Source organism: Nesoenas mayeri (assembly GCF_963082525.1).
Source record: "Nesoenas mayeri genome assembly, chromosome: 8".
In the NCBI taxonomy this organism is placed as follows: Eukaryota; Metazoa; Chordata; class Aves; order Columbiformes; family Columbidae; genus Nesoenas; species Nesoenas mayeri.
This window is the reverse complement of record NC_137554.1, coordinates 5,768,378-5,787,668: the sequence shown is the minus strand read 5'-3', so window position 1 is coordinate 5,787,668 and position 19,291 is coordinate 5,768,378. Positions and strand designations below refer to the sequence as shown.

General features: G+C 45.4%; 1 protein-coding gene across 1 annotated transcript in view; it reads right to left on the bottom strand.

Moving 5' to 3' along the window:
• The window catches only part of COLGALT2 (collagen beta(1-O)galactosyltransferase 2), a gene marked incomplete at both ends in the record, with an annotated part of 47,304 nt that overhangs the window by 16,487 nt on the left and 11,526 nt on the right, over positions 1-19,291 (bottom strand). The window contains one exon of the mRNA XM_080349109.1: positions 270-380. Within this exon, the coding sequence (XP_080205235.1) occupies positions 270-380 (111 nt within the window). The remainder of the gene's footprint in view (positions 1-269; positions 381-19,291) is intronic.

Here is a 19,291-nt window from a genome sequence, read left to right as displayed (position 1 = left end):
GTTTTTGATGTGATTTGTTTACCAGGCACAGAGAGCAGCTGCAGACGCTAAATAACTGAATGGAAAATATTTGCTGAAGTTCTGCATGAGTTGCTTCACCGAAGTCAGAGACCTTTTTATGGGCTCCATAGGAACACAATTTAAATGGGACAGAACCCCACCCCCCCAAAAAACCCCTACATTTTAAGTACACCTCCTTGTTTGAGAGCAGAAAATCTAGAAAACTGGAGATATACACCAAACAGTCAGCCCCTCACTGCAGTACTCACTGGGGCTCTTCCATCGGTCTCCACTCCACATCGTGGTAGAGGTTCTGCACGTTCTTCAGCCACTCTCTAAGGATTGCCGTGGTGTTGTCAACATTGTGGTCAGTGGCCACCCTGGAAAAGTGAGAGCACAAAGAGCCCCATTAACACACGGTTTAGGTCCTTCGCTTTTTCCCAGCCGGTAATTGAGTCAAACAGAGGCAGGAGCTATTTATTACAGGCACATCCAGCTCCTGGAAGAACTCGGGGCAGCTCCATAGAGGTGCAAGTCCTTGTTTAAGCACAGAGCAAAGCCCAGATTCTCCACAAAGCCAGAACGTGGGCATCCTTGCACACCTCTCCCCTCTGCTCATCTCCTCCTGCCTCACTGGGACCACAGCAGCTTTAGCATCATGCAGGTACAGGACTGAATTCTGTTCTTAATGACCACACGGCGAATTCTCCTTGCCGACTGTCACCATCCCTGGGAGGGTTTAAAAGACGCGTAGATGAGGCTCTCAGCGACGTGGGTTAGAGGTGGACTCGGCGGTGTGAGGTCAGCGGTTGGACTTGATGATCTTAAACATCTTCTCCAACCAAAATGGTTCTATGATTCTAGCCATGTCCCTTTAAATGTCCAGTTCACCCACTGGACTAGACACGACAGGCCACCACAACATGAATGGCGGCAGGTAAGTTATTATAGCCGTGAAGATCCTATCTCTAGAGGCACCAGGATTTTGTTCTGCTTGCTGTATTGTCCCCACACTCTGTGTTTAAGCCGAAAAGGCTGGGGCTCAGAGACAGCTACTGTTTCCTCACATGGAGGTTCTAAGTTTGTAAAAACACACAGAGGAGCTTTGTGCAGATGCTGTGCTCTCTTAAAATGTTGCAACAGCGCTCAGTCTCTAACAACGGGGTGGAAGGAACCCGCCTGCTTCTTCCCCCACCCTCCCCAAAAGCAGCATCTGAAGAATGTTGGTTTTTTATTTCTCCTTGGGGTTGAGCTGTGTAGCTGCACAAACTGGAACAGGACGCACAGATCCACGTTTCTGACGGGAATCGCGTGGAAACGCTCCCAAAGGAGCCACGAGCTCATCGGCACAGTCCGGCTCCTCATTCCCAGCCTGCGCCTCGTGGGACTGTGACTTTGTGGATCCAACACATGGCCATGGTAGATCCCACAGAAAATGCCCTCCAGCCAAAGGGCCGCTCATTTTTCCCCAGGCAAACGGCAGCACGGCCCCATGGCAGGACACAACCTGTGCAGCCACAGCTCCACTGAGAAGTTACAACCCCTTTAAATTCCTCTGGGAGTAGAAATACTCCAAAAAGGTCTCGTGGAGAGACAGCAAAGAGGGTGTGGAACACATCCCCAAGGGGAGGGTGCTGGAAGGCTGTGCTAAGGCCCCATCAGCTGCTCTAAATCGCCTCTCTTGTCCTCCAGCTCCAGAGACCCAACGGGATCTCCCACAGCATCCTCCATCCTACTTGAAGCCATAGACACCTGTAGCTGGGAGGGAAGAAAGGAAGGAGGGGAGACACTGCGGGGAGAAAGGGGGCACATCCCAAACCCTAGAGCTACTCCAAACTATCTCAGGAAAATACCTCCACTCCAAGTCATCGTGTGATCCTCCAGACAAGAATCAGACCATGAACCCTTCCTAGTTCATGCAATGAGAAGACATCAGTCTCAGGGGTTTAGCCTGGTTTAATTTAAAAAATAAAAAGGAACCAAGAATTCAGAAGAATGCAATAATTTAAGGACAGGAAGCTTATTTGTTGAGTATTTATTCCTGTCTATCAAAACAATAAATAATGAAAGTTCAGCAAGTGAATGAAGGCTGGTTTCTTTGCTATTAGCTGCTCTCCTACGCCAGAGCAAGGCTGGGTTTAGTCATAACTTCAGGGTTTGCTTTCGACCAAGACCCTGGGTTGGACTGCACTGCAAATCTAGCTTTGCGAGGATGTTTAACTGGACTAAAACAGTCATAGTGTTAACTTGGTAGAACAGACTAAGTCTGACTTGCTCCATGTATTTCACAGATCGCAGATTCCACTCCCGTCCCTGTTCTAACACACTGGCTTGGGCTTCCTGCTGCCCTTGTGCGTTTCACTGCTCTCGTTCTGCTTTCCTCCCACACGCCAGCTGCACAGTCAACAGCTCCAAAATTCCTAAAATACCAGAGAACCGTGAAAATGGGTTTGTTGTTCATTGTCATTGCTGGAGCTGCTGTGGCACCAGGAAGCTCCTGCCACGCAGTAGGACCACACTGCAAGTAAGTGTCATGCAAACCAAGCAAAGATGATGGTGGCCTTCCTGAAGAACGTCAGAGTCCATCTTACACCACAGAATCACAGTTTGGGTTGAAGGGTCCTTCCCAGCTCCCCCAGTGCCCCCCCTGCCATGAGCAGGGACATCTTCACCAGCTCAGGTTGCTCAGAGCCCCGTCCAGCCTGGCCTGGGATGTCTCCAGGGATGGGGCATCCACCACCGTTCTGGCTGGTGTTTTACCACCTCTTTGCCAGGCCCAGCCTAGTCTTAAAGTTCTTGCAAACCCTTAAAGTAAGCCTACAAATCCTAGGGTCTGGTGTACATGCCCGTTTCCCTCATCAAGCCCCATCCCAGACCTTCTATCCTTGTGTAAGATCAGTGGGGACAACCAGACCCACCACACCTGGGCTTCTCCATTCTGCTCCTGGTAGGGCAGCATGCTCTTGACACAACCCACCCCAGAAGACCCCAACAGCTGACAACCCCCAGACAGACATGAGACACAGGAATCTCTACATCTTGAAGGAATCTCTACATCTACCCACAAGGAAACTGCCAGAAGAAAAATGGCATTTTACTGCCCAGGCTGTAATGGTGGTGTTATTTAGAAGGTAAATTCACAGCCCAGTAGACCTTTAACAAGGACATTGATGAGACAAAACTGGCACAAATAAATAACTCAAGTCTCCAGGACTATCCACCCAGCAGCATTTCTAAGCCCAAGAGTTCTCAAAGGCAGTAAAATTTGTCACACCCTGGACAAAACATGCCCTATGACTAGCAAATTGGCAAACCTTTGTTTTTCCAGCTTTAAGCCTCAAAACCAACACCATTTAAAAAAACCCGAACAAACGACTCAAGCTATTCTGAAAAGTAACTATCACTATTTGTCTCTGAAAAATTCACATTCAAAATCAAACAAAATTCGCGCTTACTCCTACTTTAATATCTGAACCAGTCCACCTATCCCCTCGGAAAAAAAAATAGCAGCTATGGTGTTTGTGGTACCACTGTATGGAAAAACAGACACTTCTTTTTTCCTTCTCTGTTTTTAAATAACAACCCCCGCCCAAGAAAAAACAGGCAAATAAAAATAAGAGCAGGACTTCCCACTGGCAGCAAGAGCTCCTCAAGCCATAAGAGGAACATCAGGACATTCCCCATCATACACACTTCTGTAATAGTTTGTAGGACATCAAGAAGCTGAGCAGACAGTTAGAACTTCATTGTTGTAACTCAGATGGACCAGTTGGATTCTAAATCCATTTTGGAGACTCTTAAGGCCATTTCTGCTGCAGATGTCACCATCATCACTGGTGGTCTGTTGCCCATGTTTCTGGAAAACTGAGCGTCCTTTCCCTGGGCAAGGACAGTCAGGAAGGGTTGAGACGCAGTGATGGAGCAGCCAACACCTGTGCCGGGGCTGGTACAGCGAGACGAGGCCATGGGATGAGACTGTAGGTGTGATAAACCAAGGGTAAGAAAGCACCACGTGGAGGACGCTGTTGGCAGTGTCCTGTGCTGACTCCCCTTGGGAAAGGCTCCTGGTAGGTGAGGTAAATCACATTTGTTGAGTGGATTAGCTTGTCCCCAGCCTACATCCCCGTGAAGGGTTCTTCCTTCCTTCCCAGGTGTAGGACCTGATGAAGTTCAGGAGATTCCCTGCAGGCACCACTCAAGCCAAAGCCAACACAACTCTGCCTACAACTAGTAATCGGGGGAGATGACTCAAACAGCGGGATTCCCTCAAAAGAGACCAGTTACATCCATAACCTTTGCACTAAAAGGGAGGCAACTTCATGTTCAAGAGCTGATTAACAAAGGCTAAAGTTTAAAGAAAAAAGGTCTCCTGCAAGATTTGCAACCTACAGCCTGTGTGACCCATCCACTTAAGATTGGTGAAGTGACAAGGAAAAAACAACAACAAAATACATATTAAATTCCTGCCACTCTTTTCTGAAGATAAAGCTTAATAAATTAAACTGGAACAGCCCTCCAGATGGATACACCTATTCCAGTAACACGGCAACTTTTTCCACTCAGATTTAAACCTATTTCCAATAAACAGAAGTTAAATTTTAGAAAAGCTTGAGCGAGAATGTTCATATAGGGGCTTATGTCGGTAGAACTATAACCACTTCAATATTTACTTTGGCTTTAAGCAGTAGTCTTACCATGGACACAAGCCCTCATTGTCCATGTTCAGTAAAGTAGCCCCCTCCCAAAAAAACACAAGTACCACTAATAGCGGAAAAGTAAGCGCAACATTAAGCTCCTACTGTTTTAATTAAGTAACATGTGAGTTGTAGCACAGGAGGAAAACTACTCCTTTTACAGACTGCTCATATATTTAGCCTGATAATGTCTGTTCAAACTATGTTTGCAAGAGGGAGTTAATTTAGGCTTCGATGGTTCTCCTCCTGTTTTCCTCCACACCCTCAAGAACAAAAATCACCCTTTTTTACTCCTCCACATCCCAGCCTGCTCTCCCAAGCTATTTACAGTTTATTTACCCCAGGCACTGGGTCAGAGGAAAAAAAATCACCTTCACCATCTGTATAGGAAAAGTACTACAGGACAAAACCAACCCTGTGTGCCTCTGGATCGTCAGAGTCTGGGTCACCTTGTAACACAAGTTGTGGGAAACTCTATGGCCAGGGGCCTGCAGTGATTTTGCTACTGAATTTAACATTTATCAGTTCTTCCCTTTGGCAAACAGGCAGGGAGAAAGGGCTTTGAAGAGAGGTAAGTACTTCACATTCAAGAAGCGCGTCCTGCAAAGCAGAGCCAGAACTGGAGGCAGTTTCTATGATTCTATGGAAAACTAAAGCTCCTTAGAGGATCCTTTCCCATCCTGATGATGTTTCAAAGACTGTAAAGGCTTGAGGAGGGCGTTGGGCTCTGCCCCCATCCCAGTGTAATGTAACACAGCAGAAAAATGTACACGGAGAATGGATCAGCACTGTTTGAGTCATCTGCTCCCAAATCCTTGATTGCTATGAGCATCAAATTCAGCCCCCCAGGTCCAAGCAGCCCCTTCCCATCGCCCCGCCAAGCACGTACCGAGGATGACGATGGTCAGGGTGCTGCTGATGGCTGGGGCTGCGTTGAGAACGGCTCCCAGGACGAGGACATCCTTGGCTTTCCAGGGCTCCTGCACGCTGCAGGACTGAGCTGGGCATGTAACCAAGTCCCAGGAAAAGCCACAGATATCCAGTTTAGCCATCCCTCTTGCTTTTTCTGCGCTTGGAGCCAGAGATTCAGTTTACCCACCAGGCTTGCTATGGGATGTAGTCCAATATTGAGTTCCACTGAAACAAGAGCCATAAGTTGGCCACGTGCCCTAAATCTGCAGAGCCTCGTCCAAAGCGAAGCCCAAAGTCAATGGAAAGCCTGTTAGCAGATCACTCCTAACAACCGTAGCACAGAAACTGGTGACAAAAGCACCGGTAGCTCCCCTTGGCCATCCTCCACAAAGCAGAACGGCAATAAAGCATTCAGAGAGAGTCTATGTCTCAAAAGAAACGGTGATGGAGGAAGCGTATCTCTGCATGCCAGAGATGCCCAAATACTCAGGTTGGACCTTGAACCCCTCCGTGCCCGCACATGTTTGAAGTAGCAAGACAGAATAGGAAGGAGATACCTGCAGAGCCCTATCTTTTCTCTTTTATTAGAAATAATACAGACCCACAGGGTATGGCAGCTCAGGCCCTGCTCTCTTGCTGTTGGTTAAAGTTTGGCAAGGCCAATTGACCTGCCACCTTCCAGCCCACTAAAAAAGGCTGAATTCTACAGTTATTTCTAAGGAAGTTTCCTCACACAAGCATAAACCCTTATGGGGAATCTGGCTTGTCTGGGATCCCCAGAGAAGTCTAGGAGACAAAAAGGTGCTGTCACTGTCACCAAATGGCTTGGTCTTTGAGTCAGAGCTGTGTCCCCCACTCTTGCTATCAGGGCTACAGCCAAAGCTGGTCCCACCCAATGCTTCCAGAGAGCTCAGCCCTCTAAAGCAGGACTCAGCGTGTTTGTGAGAGACTAGAGAAGACAGTAAAGTACTTCTGGCTTTATAAGGGTCGCTAGCATGCTCAGAATCATTTAGATGCTGCAGCAAAAGCCCACTGCAGCTTCCAGTCACTTTGGGCAGCTCCAAGAGCCGCCTGGTCCGAGCAGAGAACCGAGCTCAGTGTCACACAGACCGATGACTGTGCTTATTCAGGAGGTGAATTCGGCCCTGCCAACAATGACAAAAAGAAAATTAAAATCCAGCACTGGAGTCCTAACACGAGCCGCATACACATTTGGATTTAGATTTCCCAAAACAAGCATTAAATTAAGTAACAGACGAGTCATTTCTCCCTGTCTTTGTGTTTGGATGCTGCCAGACTTAGAAGACTAACTCAAAACATAAAAACCACCAAACTGGCAGTTTCCACTGTGAACCAGTGATGAATTAGCTTGACTAGGAAACAGTGCAGCTGGGAGAGCCTAGAAGAGAAGGTATGGATCCTAAAGGGAAAAAAAATAAAAGAAAAATTCAAAACACGATGGAGGCAAAACACTTTTAAAATCCAGCGAGAGGGAGTGTGCCAAGGCAGCGGAGAGCTACCAGAAAAGCAGCCGTACTATTACAATGGCTTAAGACAAAGCTTTTGTAGGTCTGGATGCATCACCTTCCTGCCAAGAAACAAAACACACTACTCACCCCATGGCTTGATGCACAAGTGAAGAGCTGCTCAGCACCCAGCTGGGCAGTATACCCAGATTTCCCAGACTCTGATGGTTTATTCCAGCTGTGAAAACGTCCTTCTTTACCACACAACAACAACTGGCGTTGCTACTACTCATGACTTATGTTCTCCAGCTCAGAACCTTTCCCAAAATTCTGCAAACCAAGCAGGGTTCATTATATTTTTTCAAGCACTCCCGCAGCAACGGGCAGGTATGACGCTCTTGTTCACCCAGCACCGACCGAGGAGGCTCAATTAACAATTTTCTTTTAATTAGAAACACTCTGTTGCTTTGTAGATATTTTTGTGGGTGCCTGGAGTGCCGGTCGTACCTTGCATGCATTAATCTGGGATTTGACACCTCAAATCCTGCAGATATCAACAGATCGGGGATAACAAAGCTGGTGAGGGGCTGGAGCACAAGTGTGATGGAGCAGCTGAGGGACCTGGGGGTTCAGCTGGAGAACAGGAGCTGAGGAGAGACCTTCTGATCTCTGAACTGCCTGAAAGGAAAGATTTCTTCACTAAAAGGGCTGTGGGGCATTGGAACAGGCTGCCCAGGGCAATGGTGGAGTCACCATCCCTGGAGGGGTTTAGAACACACGTAGATGTGGTGCTTAGGGACGTGGTTCAGTGGTGGACTCAGCAGTGCTGGGTTAACATTTGGATTCAATTATATTAAAGCTCTTTTCCAACCTATATGATTCTATAAGGCATCACGAGATGTCACCGAGCTATCTCACAACAACGCAGTGTTGTGAGCAGATTTAAACCTTCCTTGCCACCACTCATTTTATCACAATTATACTCACACAATTAATAAGGCCCGATCCTTCAGGCCCAAGTTCAAATATTGTTTAAGCATTTAATCAACTTGCTAAAAACCTGAATGTATGCGTAAGACTTTTTGGCTTCGTGGGGACTTGGCATTTGTTCTAGGGTTTTCCATAATTAAGGACAGACTTTTGGAAGTACCTTCTTTTATTTTTTAATTATTTTAACTTGGTCCCACAGATGTCAGCTCCTGTGGAGAGATGGTCTGAGCCCCGAGCAGCGGCAGGAGTTGTGTGGGAGTGCGGAACCAGCAACAAGAGCAGCAACACTCCCGCCTGGGCAGCTGGACAAGAACAGGACCTCACAGCCCAGGAATGCAACAAGTATGTCTCTTCTCCCACTTTTTCCCTATGCCCTTCAGCAGCTTGTGGATAATGCATTTTGCTGGCAGCAGCAGTGATTTTAAAGCCTTCAATGGTCTTCCAAAGCCAAGGGAATGATTCACAGATGTACATTATTGCGTACGTACGTTGGAACACACCAGGATCTTGGCTCTTTCCACGCAACCTCAAGCCAGACACAGGGAAGACTTTTTTTACACCCAGTGTGGTGCGAGCTTGGCCCAGGTTGGCCAGAGAGGTGGTGGCTGAACCATCCCTGGAGACATCCCAGGCCAGGCTGGACAGGGCTCTGAGCAACCTGAGCTGGTGAAGATGTCCCTGCTCATGGCAGGGGGGCACTGGGAAGGCCCCTCCAACCCAAACTGTTCTGTGATTCTGTGACACAAGGGAAACAACATCTCCCCAGAAAATCCATCAGGCTGGGGCTGCTTATGGTTCCCTCATGCCCATAGTTAAAAATCCCCATGTAACAGCTTCTCTGGCATCTGTGCGAAGGGAATTGTCTTGCAGTGCAGCAGAGGTTCTGGCTGCTCCAACCCCAAGTCCTCTCTTCATCTTGCTTTAGTTCTCCCCCTAGTCACCCTGATGCAGACAGAGCTTTAGAAGCAATAAAAAACCAAACCAAACCAAACCAAAAAACCATCTGCATCTGGTCTTGTAAATATTTCCAAGCAGACTTGGCTTCCAGGGAACAACTCCCATAAGGAAAGCCCAGGAAATCTCATACGCACAGGATCAGGGCTGTGACGAGCCTCTGAAATCAATCTGCTCAAACAAAGAATTAACTACCACAGCGCTGTAATTTCTGAGGGGATAGTTTGTTCCCACCAGTGCTAACTGAGACACCAGCTAATGCAGCTGTTCAAGATTAGCGAAAGTGAGTAAGCCACTGGGAATGAACACTGGCGTTTAGAAATATTCTTGGCTCTGGTCACACAAAATGGAGAGGTTTTTCAAAGAGCAGAATCTGCTCAAATTTAGGTGCCCAGCACCACTGATTTTTCAATGGGCACATTGAAGATGGACCCATACCAAATTACCAAGGGTCCCCCAGAACAGAAACATCTGCAAAGCTCTCCATCTCCGTACCAAGCGGGCAGAAGAACGAGCACAAGGCTGCCACTAGACACCCAATATTGGAGTGAAAGGCAGACCCAGTTTATTGCACTCAGTGGCTTACATTTTTAATTTAGTGGTGTGTTTTGTTTTTTAATGTTTTTTCTCCCAAAAAGAGTTAGAATCATGCCCTGCAAGTATCGGTAAGCACACAGCACTTGCCTCCCAGCCAAGCTTTCATCCACAGGTAGATCTTACATTTCTTACAGTTCTACATACACAATACTGAGATTTTCAGAACAAAAAAGTAGGTTTTGTGATCAGGAAAGAAAACCTAATGCTTCTCTACATCTTCCTTTACCTTCCCTTGACCGTCACCTCCTTTCCGAGCTTAAAGGTCCAAAGCTTGTCATTATTACTGCAGCCCAACATCTGTTTTGCTGACAGTTCAGGTATGGATGGACAAACTTATTTTCCTTCAAAGCAAGGAAATAATGGAATATTTATTTCACTATTATTTATCTCAGGATTACCCCACCCTGCAGAGAACAGGCTTAACTGAACACAGCCAGGTTATGGGGTTGAGACAGGTATGCTCCATTCTTCCAAAGTGTTACACAATGTACCTTTCCAGACAAGACAATTTGACAAGCTCTTGACTTATTACTTCCTTTCCATTATGGATTTTCATTCTAATCATATCCTACAAGACTTAAAGCATTTTTAACACACACGCAAGTGCTTTTGATAGTAATCCAAATACTGTTCAATTAAATGGCTACAAATAAAAGCAACTGTTGTCACTTGTCCTTTGCAGGCTGACAAAAACAATGTAAGAAAATAGTAAACACAAACAGAATATTTAAAATAACTTTACTAATTAGGAGGAGTTTGAGCAGCAATTAAAAAAAACCCAAACCAAGCTAATTGTGGAGCAAAGGAAAATTCAAGTTTTTAACCAGCTGAGAATCTGCTCTGTGATCTGGAAACGACCGGGATGTTTTGTGTGAAACTTGAGTGAGTTTTACACAATAATGGACCCTTCCATGGGAAAACTTTGCTGATACGCAACAATAAAGACATTATTCCCAAAGGTTTTTCTTTGAGGCCACAGAAAATATAAAATAAGAACACAACGATTTGCATCTCAATCCAGAACAAGACGGAAGAAGAAGCCAATGAGAACTAGGAACAGTGGGTTTTTTGAGGCTAAAAATTTAGCATTTGGGGATGGGGTCTGCTTCATAGTAGGGAAGAAACGCAAGAGAAATGTAAGAACAAGCCAGAAACAAGCTGAGTGGCACAGGATGCTTGGCTATCCGGGAAGACTTTTGCCTCTGGAAAGAGAAAAATAGATATGTTTAGAACAGCAGGAGACACTCAAAGCTAAATAGTCACTGAAAATCAACGGTATTGTGTATTTTCACATCAGTAGGAGATTCTGGAACTTCCAATCTCTATGCATAGCCTGATGCAAGCATCACTGAAATACACACATTTCTTTGACCTGCAGTGACCTTCACATTACGGCTCCCCAGCTTCCTGATGTTCGAGGAAAGCTATTTACTCCGTCCAGTCGTTTACAATTTCCATTTATTTCCAAAAGCATAAGACTTCCCTTCAAGCAGCTATGCAGGTGGACCGTAAGTAATAAAGACAGGTCACTGTCACAGATCAGTAAGTCCCTGGGCTGCATTTCTTTTCAAATCAGATTTTCTCCTATTGAAAGCAGAGGTAAAAACTCTGTGTAACCAGACCACTGGGACACGAAACGGGACAAAGATGAGTTGTGCTGCACTCTCAGCATCCTGCAGAATTTCTGCAAGTGATGTGCAGGCTTCCAAAGCGAAGCGGATGAGGAATTCCTTCGCTGTTGCTGCAGGCTGAACGGGGCTGTCAATCGGAGAACAGCACCAAGCACTCCAGATCTGGTCTCCAACAAGTTGTTACCTGTCTACATACTCAGGTGCACAGAGACAAAGAAAATGGTGAAATATTTCATGCGGCGACTTCTGAAAACTGTGGCACAAATGGTAGGAGATATCTTCCAGTTCAGCAGGTCTGGAAGACTTTGAGGATTCAGGTACACACGCACTGAGCAACATCTTGCAATATTCTACCTGTGCAGGCTTTTAGACAGCAGTTGTGTTACAGTGCTTGGTACTAAACCCGCACAGACTAATGGAGGACCTCAAGCTTTTCTCAGCCCACCTCCTAAGGAGGTACCTTTCAATCAAGACCCATACAGAGTCAGAAAAAGCTGAGACATACGTATGCCCTGTGGGTACACAAATCCATTGCACCAGCAGCAACAATACGGTTTTGCCCACAAGGGCTTGGAAAAGCAGAGTTACAGGCAGGAGGAAAGTCTGGACTCAGCCACCATCCCAAATTTGATGGCCCAATGGCAATACCAGCAACCACGAGAAAGTATCCATCAGCTTCCAGAAGGCTGGATGATGAGCGCAGCGCAAGGCATCTATATTTCTGTTGCAGCATCCTAAGGAAGCATCTAATCACAAATAACACCGAGACAAAGTCAAGGACGCTCAGCATTTGGCTGAAGAACCAGTTTGGCCAAGCTGACACTACAAATAAATCCCCTGGCCAACTTTGCACTCAGAAATATGACTCTGCACTTCTCCTTCGTGAAAGGACTCCCTGTCTGGGCATGGTGAGGGCTGCGTAGGAGTGTGGACCAGATGAATACATCATTAGAGACGTATGGAGAAACCCCATTGCTGTCGGACGCAGAGCTCTCTCTTTGCTGTGCTTGCAGAGAGTTCGGCCAAGTGTAAAGGTTTAGGCGCAGAGACAGAGCTCCAGGCTTGCCTTGCATAGGCAAAAGCAATTTCAACAATTTAATTTAAGTTTTTTGCCATTGCTTATACAATGTGATACTCTTCCCATTCTGATGAGCTGCAATGCTACCTCCAGGAGTAGGTAACACAGAATACAGAGACAAATCTCAATGCAGCCAGGAAGGGTAATTCCTTCCCAATTACTGGAGCAGATCAATCTCAAGTACGTTGGTGTGTTGTACGGGGTATCAGACTCACAGAAACAAAGTTGGCAAGACTTTTTCCAAGGAATTCAACTCTGAGATGGCTCGAGAACAGCAGTTTTCAAACTGTGATCAGCAGACATCTGTGAATTATTTCTGGTGTGTTTGTGAAAGGTAACTTAAAAAAGCCCAGCACACATACGTCCAAGTTCGCTATGCAGGCGTGTGCATTCCCCACAGGAAAAACGTGTTGGGTTTACGCTTGGCCGACAGAATACCATTCCCCTTTCAGTTCTGCTAGAAGGATCAGTACTAATCCCCCCATCAGAGTCAGTGCCCCCATCTCAACCTTCGCCCCGTGATCCTCAGCACAATAAGCCACCTGTGCATCTAGAACCTCATGTAACTTCTGACACTAACAATAACTTGAGTTTATTCTTACAGTGCAAGATAACAGGATCAAGGCTGATGAGGGCACAGAATCAACACTCCTGCTTTCCGGGGAGGGCTGTGAATTACTGGGCGCTTCCAGGCAAACGTAAACACCATAAAGCTGCAAGTGCTTGTAACATTTAGTACAGACAGAAAGGAGTAGAAACAGAAGTAAAATTTCTTGGCTGCTGCTTCTACAGGCCCTGTATGGGCAAGCGAGCATCCTTTGGGATGGAAAGTGTTACCAGAGAATCTGCTTTTAAAATAAGGCCAGGAGGTCCAGCAAGTAAAAGTCAACCAGGGACCTGTAACCAACTCCTCACAAGGAGGAGAGCTGCCATGCTTTTTGCGTTGTGCTTCATAAAGAATCCGGGCACTGGCCCAGAAAGCTCATCTATGTAGTGTCCCCACCATGGACCACGACAGGCAAATCCATACAGAAGCTGGTCTTGCTCAGACCACAAAGCCCCTTAGACCCATCGTAAGGAGCAACCAACTCCAACATTTCTGGAAGAACAGCCTTTAAGGAGGATCAGTCTTGAGTCTGCAGGTGAGGGAAGTGTTACCCTTGCTTCTACACCCAAGAGACATGTCAAAGTCTTTGTCTAGAGCATCCCAAGCCAGCTGTGCACCAAGAGCACCAACAGGAACGGACTGGGAGAAGCCAAAAGTCATGGCCTAAGGGCTCATAGTTCCAGACGAACACTGGGAACAGCACAGCTCCACAGCCAGGAGAGCTTCAGATGTCATCTCACTGGCAAGTCACATCACAGCTGATGTGTGATTTGCATTATTCACCCCAATGTATAGAAGCAGCCCACATCACCACGTGCCGAGGCACATTCTTGGCCACTCAGGTGCACAGCTGGTGGGAAATGTCACAGTCCTCCAGAAATCACAGGGCTAACACCTCTCACCAAAGAGCTGCTGGTTTTTTACAACAGGTCTCGATCTGACCCACAGGATCAAAAACAAGCAAAGAAACTTCAAAACACAATAGTAGAAATTATCTGTGTACCAGATGCTCCTGGGAGGTACAAAATCCACCCAACACCATCTCCAGGTTCTTCCAAAGGTATCGAAGGTGTTTCCAACAGCTGCTGCTGACATCTTCATTGCACTGTTAGGCTAAATTTGACATTTTGGGTCTGACTTTTCCTCTCTGTTCATCTTTTGAATGGTTAGCAGACCCTCCTCTTCACCACCTGCACGAGACTTGATCTCCACCACCCATATCTTGATCTCCACCACAGCCAAAGCAATTTATACAGCCAAAGGCTAAAGCAGTCTAGGCATCGTTAGAGCTTCAGAGAGCACCCTTGGAAAAGAACACAGCCAGAAACAAGTCATTAACCTTCCTGTACTCTGGGATCAAGGAATCAGCACTAAAAAAGCAAAACCAAAGTGTTAATGCTGGCAATACAACCAGCCCTTCCCTTCCAGAAATAACACCCCCCACAAGCAGTTTAATAGCCCAACCAATAATTTCTGTAGACCTACAGGATGAAGTTAACCATACACAGCATCTAATGACATCGGACTTCACATTTCTCTTGCTGTATTGCAAATTTGCAGTAAACACGGTGGATTTTATTATCATAGAATCGGCGTATCATTTTGGTTGGAAAAGACCCTTTAAGATCACGGTTTAGTGCCAGAGTTAGGTTATAGTTGGACTCTACGATCTTAAAGGTCTCTTCCAACCAAAATGATTCTACGATTCTATGATCATCATCCTCTCACTGGCACAGGTTTCACTTGGCATAGAGCAGTTAATGTCAGATTTTGCTTTTACCAACATTAAGCTAAACCTTACAGTCATCAGTATGTTATTTGAGAGCTGCACTTTGCTGGAGCCAGCATGGAACCTGAAACTGCATAATTCTGGCCTAACCTTTCTCAAGTAGCCAGTTATACTGGAAAATGGAAGTTGTCTGAATTACACGGAATAGTATAGTGCTTCAAAATAAATGGATTATGTCATATTTGCTGGCAAATGGCTGAAAATGTTTTATACGTAATTAAGCAAGAAATCAGAAAAACAACCACTGCAGCCAAGCAGGAGAAAAAAATAAATTCAACCTTTACATATGCAGTAGAGAGTTTTCCTGGATGTAATTTTGTCCATCGTGAAGAAACAGCTGGAAAATTAACACTTTGCAAGCACGAAATAGTCAACTTATCAATTCCAATTTTCTTAACTTCTACCAGAGACAGATTTTACAGTGTTCTCGCTTCGAATGGTCAAGTGTGCTCATCTTCAGAGTGCCAAGGCCTCCCAAAAACCATGGCAAAGGTCTCAATCTGCCCAAGAACTGCATTGAGGCGACATTTCAGCTTTATTTTGCAGAGAGTGAAACTAAAGCAAAGAGATTAATGGATTTTCTCACACCACAAAAAAGGAGTGGGTGTCACAGCTAGGAATGATAAAATCCTCCACTCCTTCCAAAATATACACTGAAATAAATTACAGATACTCAGCTTTTGTGGAGCAGTTTACTTAACACATTGACGGGGTTTTTGTCAGGCTAGTGGTAAATTTGTGGCCATGACAACCTCAAGAACAACTTTTCCTCCGCGTTGCTGTTAAGAAACTCTCAAAAGCTCAAAGGCAAAGCCTCTTTTCCTGTTCAAGCATTTTGCCTTCATCACTGGAAAAAAACAAAACAAACACCCTGAAGTTTTGGAGATGTGGTTCTAGATTAATTTTTTAAATCACTGAAGCACTCGTATTGGATAAAAATAAATAAACCAACCCCCAAACATCCCCAGCATTAGAAATACTTTGCACACACTTTTGAGAAGCAAGAAGATGAACTTTACGCAGGAGCTGACATACAGCCAACAGCACAGAATAACATGGGCATCTGAATTAACACTACACAATCAACAACCTCGTCACTGGACGGAGCTACACGTAAGCAAAGCATTTCTGGTTTTAAATCCCAAATACTTGAGAGTAGCTCAAATTTCCGACCCTGAATCCCTTTCCTTTGCGATCTCATGTTTCGCTAAGGCGCACAGGAACCCACACGGGCACACATGTGCGGGACACATGGCTACTGCTTGGTGAACACATGTGACGCTGCAGCTGCCAGAGTCAGAACACATTTTCTCCTGGAAAAGACCGACTCTGGACTCAAACTGATGGAAAACTGGTGCTGCATCAATGGTTGTTTGAACTCTAAAGAGAAGAGAAAGAAAAACAGTGAGTTCTCAATGTTTCTTTTGTAAGTCAATAGCTCTGCAGCCTTCTGTAAATAGTGCTGTGCATTTCTCATCCCCAACTGAGGGGAGAAGAAAAAAGTGACATTTAAAGTATGGGATTGTCCCCCTGACAGGACACAACAGCGCAATTCTCACTTCTGCTGGTCTGCCCTCTTTGGGGGTTTTGGGAAGCATCACTGGAGAGGTGCAAATTCTGGGGGGAGCCAAGAGGGCTGCATCAGCAAGTGTGGTAACTGCACATGGAGAAGAATGCAAATGCACAATTTATTTTAAATATTTAAGGTTTAATCCTGGCTGCGAATGCATAGTTTGATAGCTAATTCTTTCCCTTTCATTGCTTGGATGTAAATAAAGAGACGAGATGGGCGCTTAACCTCAGTAACCACCGTTCTGGGTAACTGGAAGCCCCATAAAAATAGATATTTTCTTTATTTTGCAGAGCCTGGTTCCCAACTACGCCACCTCCAACGGGAAAGATTCACAGCTGAAATACATCCACTGCCAGTGGATGAAGTGCACAAGATAAAGTGCTTTATAACCTCAGCAGAGAAGGGACCCACAGCCATCTGCAGGCATCAGATGTGCCTGTCCCCACAGGGCACCGTTCCCATACATGGATGTTTGAGCTCCCCAGGGCTTTCAGGCAATTTCAAAGGCTGTAAAACTGGGGTTTTGGAATAACTGACAAATCCATCACAGGTCATTTAATCTGACCTACTGTAGACCACAGGCAAAGCAACACTTTACGTGCCTATGAACGAGCAAAAGATTTTAGCATCACCTGCTTGCCGCTCAAAACGAACCAAACAAAAACACCAACACTTTTTTTTTAATCTTGTTTTCATCTGAAACTCTCTTAGGCTCATTTTCTGAAGACCTTCAAATAATCCATCATGAGTTTCATCTGAAATCCATCTGACAGCAGCAACTGATGTGCAAGATCAGCTGCAACCAGACAATGTGTCACCAAAGTAACTGGCCACTAGAGGGATTTCTTAAATAAATGAAATACAGGTCAGCGGTTGATTTCCTCATGGAGAAAGGGAGAGACTAATTCTGTTTCTCAGGCTCCAAACAGGCAGCAGACACCTCACAGACCATTGTAGCATGAACTTAATAGTTCTGCCCTGGAACAGTTGGCTAGGACTTCTGTTTTAAAGTCTTTCATTAACTTATTCAGATCACAGCACCTGATACAGGATCTAGCAAGCTGAAATCTCAGTTTCTTTAGCTCCTTAGTTGGTTTTTTTTTAAGTATATTCTTAATTTCTATGCCAGAGTTAGCACAGCTTTTTAGCTCCATCTGTGTTGTCTGTTCAAGAGACCTGGAAGAAATATGACTTTTTCGGTTTAGTAGATCTGGAAGAAATACAACCTCCTGAGCAGAAAAGGCTGGAGTTTTGGTCCAGCTGTGTGCCTGAACTGTCATAACCAGATGTTTTTCTTTATCTGTGGGCTGTCCCAAAAACCTATATGTAGTAACCAACTTGGCCACATATCCTGCAGCAGCAACGGGAGCTGGTCGGATTTGTCGGGCGAGTGATTAATGCTGTTAGATGTAATATGCAATTAGAGAGACCTCACACTCTTGGAGAGGTAAAAATAATTGAGACTTGAACCCTCTTTCTCCTCAGCATGTTTCCTATGTGGTACGCTGAATTTACGCTCGTTATCATTTGTGATTCAGACCCGCCCCAGTCTAGCTCTGGACACATACTCTTCCCCCCTTAAGTTTGCAGCACATATATAAAAACATATGCAATGTTCATAATCAAGGCTTCTGGAAACACCAGCAATAGCTGTTTGGTTCTTGTTCTGCGAAACAGAGCTTCCTTCAAGGCTCAGGTATGAGGCAAAAAGTCCTGGCAATAGCCTCAGCTTGCATGAAGTCAGAGCTGAGCTCTGCCAGCAGACAGCTGTGAGCTCACCAGTCTGAAATAACAACTCATTGACAAGGGGTTTTGGGGAAGCAACAACTGACTTGTTTGTGTGAGAAATAAAGCTGGAGCCGGGGGGAGTGAGTGTGTGCTAGGAGTGATTAAAAAAGGGCCACAAACCCATTCCATGACTTAACAATAATAATTTGCATTTAAACCCTGCTTTGAGTAAAACTAAATCCTTTTTAAAAATCATAAATTAAGAGAAGGTATTGAGCAGCAGTGACATTTTCATATTCCAGTCACACACACTGAACTTATTTCAAATTAGTGTTTTGAAAAATGAGTATAACCAAAGTCTCTGATATCCAGAGCCAGAGGAAAAAAATATTTGAAGAGGCAACAGGCCCAAAAGCAATTATTATTCTCTGTTAACCTATTTAGAAGAGTCTGGGTAGGCTCCTCCAGAACCCTGGAGGAGACATCATCTCAGAGCCAACTGAATGGAAACGCCATCCAGAACCTCCTACTGAAGAAGGATGTATCGTTTGGAGCAAACACCGGCAGCATCCAGAAACTGATTTACGCGAGCGAGTCAAATAAATCTAATGGCATAAGACTGGGAAAAATGAGCATAGTGCTGGTCTACTGCTCTGTTGTTCCCTTGCTTGGTTACAAGAACTGGTTGTGCTGGTGCCTCTTCCCAACCAGGACTGACCCGTTTCATCCCGGGCCTAAGGAAATGTCAAGCTTTTTACTTTGTAAAGAAAAGGTCAGGCCTAAGCCTGTTCCAACTCCTGGCCTAATCTGCTCCTATCTCAGTACGTAGCAGCTTGACACTCCCAAATCCTAACCCTGACAAAGGCTGTTCCATGCAGCAAAAGGGAACAGAAGGAATTCACCTCTACCAACATCCCATTTTCATCTGAAGGCACCAAAGAAGACAGCACCCAGCCAAACTATAGAAGCTATGGAGTTCCAGGCATTAACTCTAGTAAAATTATTACCAGAAAGTCCACAAATCCACTGTCAGAGAATAAAATGCAATGCACCCAAGTCAACACAACCCTCTTCCCAGCTCTGCCGGCCACACAGAATCCAGCAGCAAATTCAGATTTCCAAATCTCACCACAACGCCCCCAAAACACCCAGTTCAACCCCGGAGGATCACTTTATAATAAAAGATCATGATGCACATGCTCCACCAATATAAGCCCCTTTTCTACATCTGCAGGAACTGCACAGGTCAGAAGTAACTGGGCTTCTCAACAT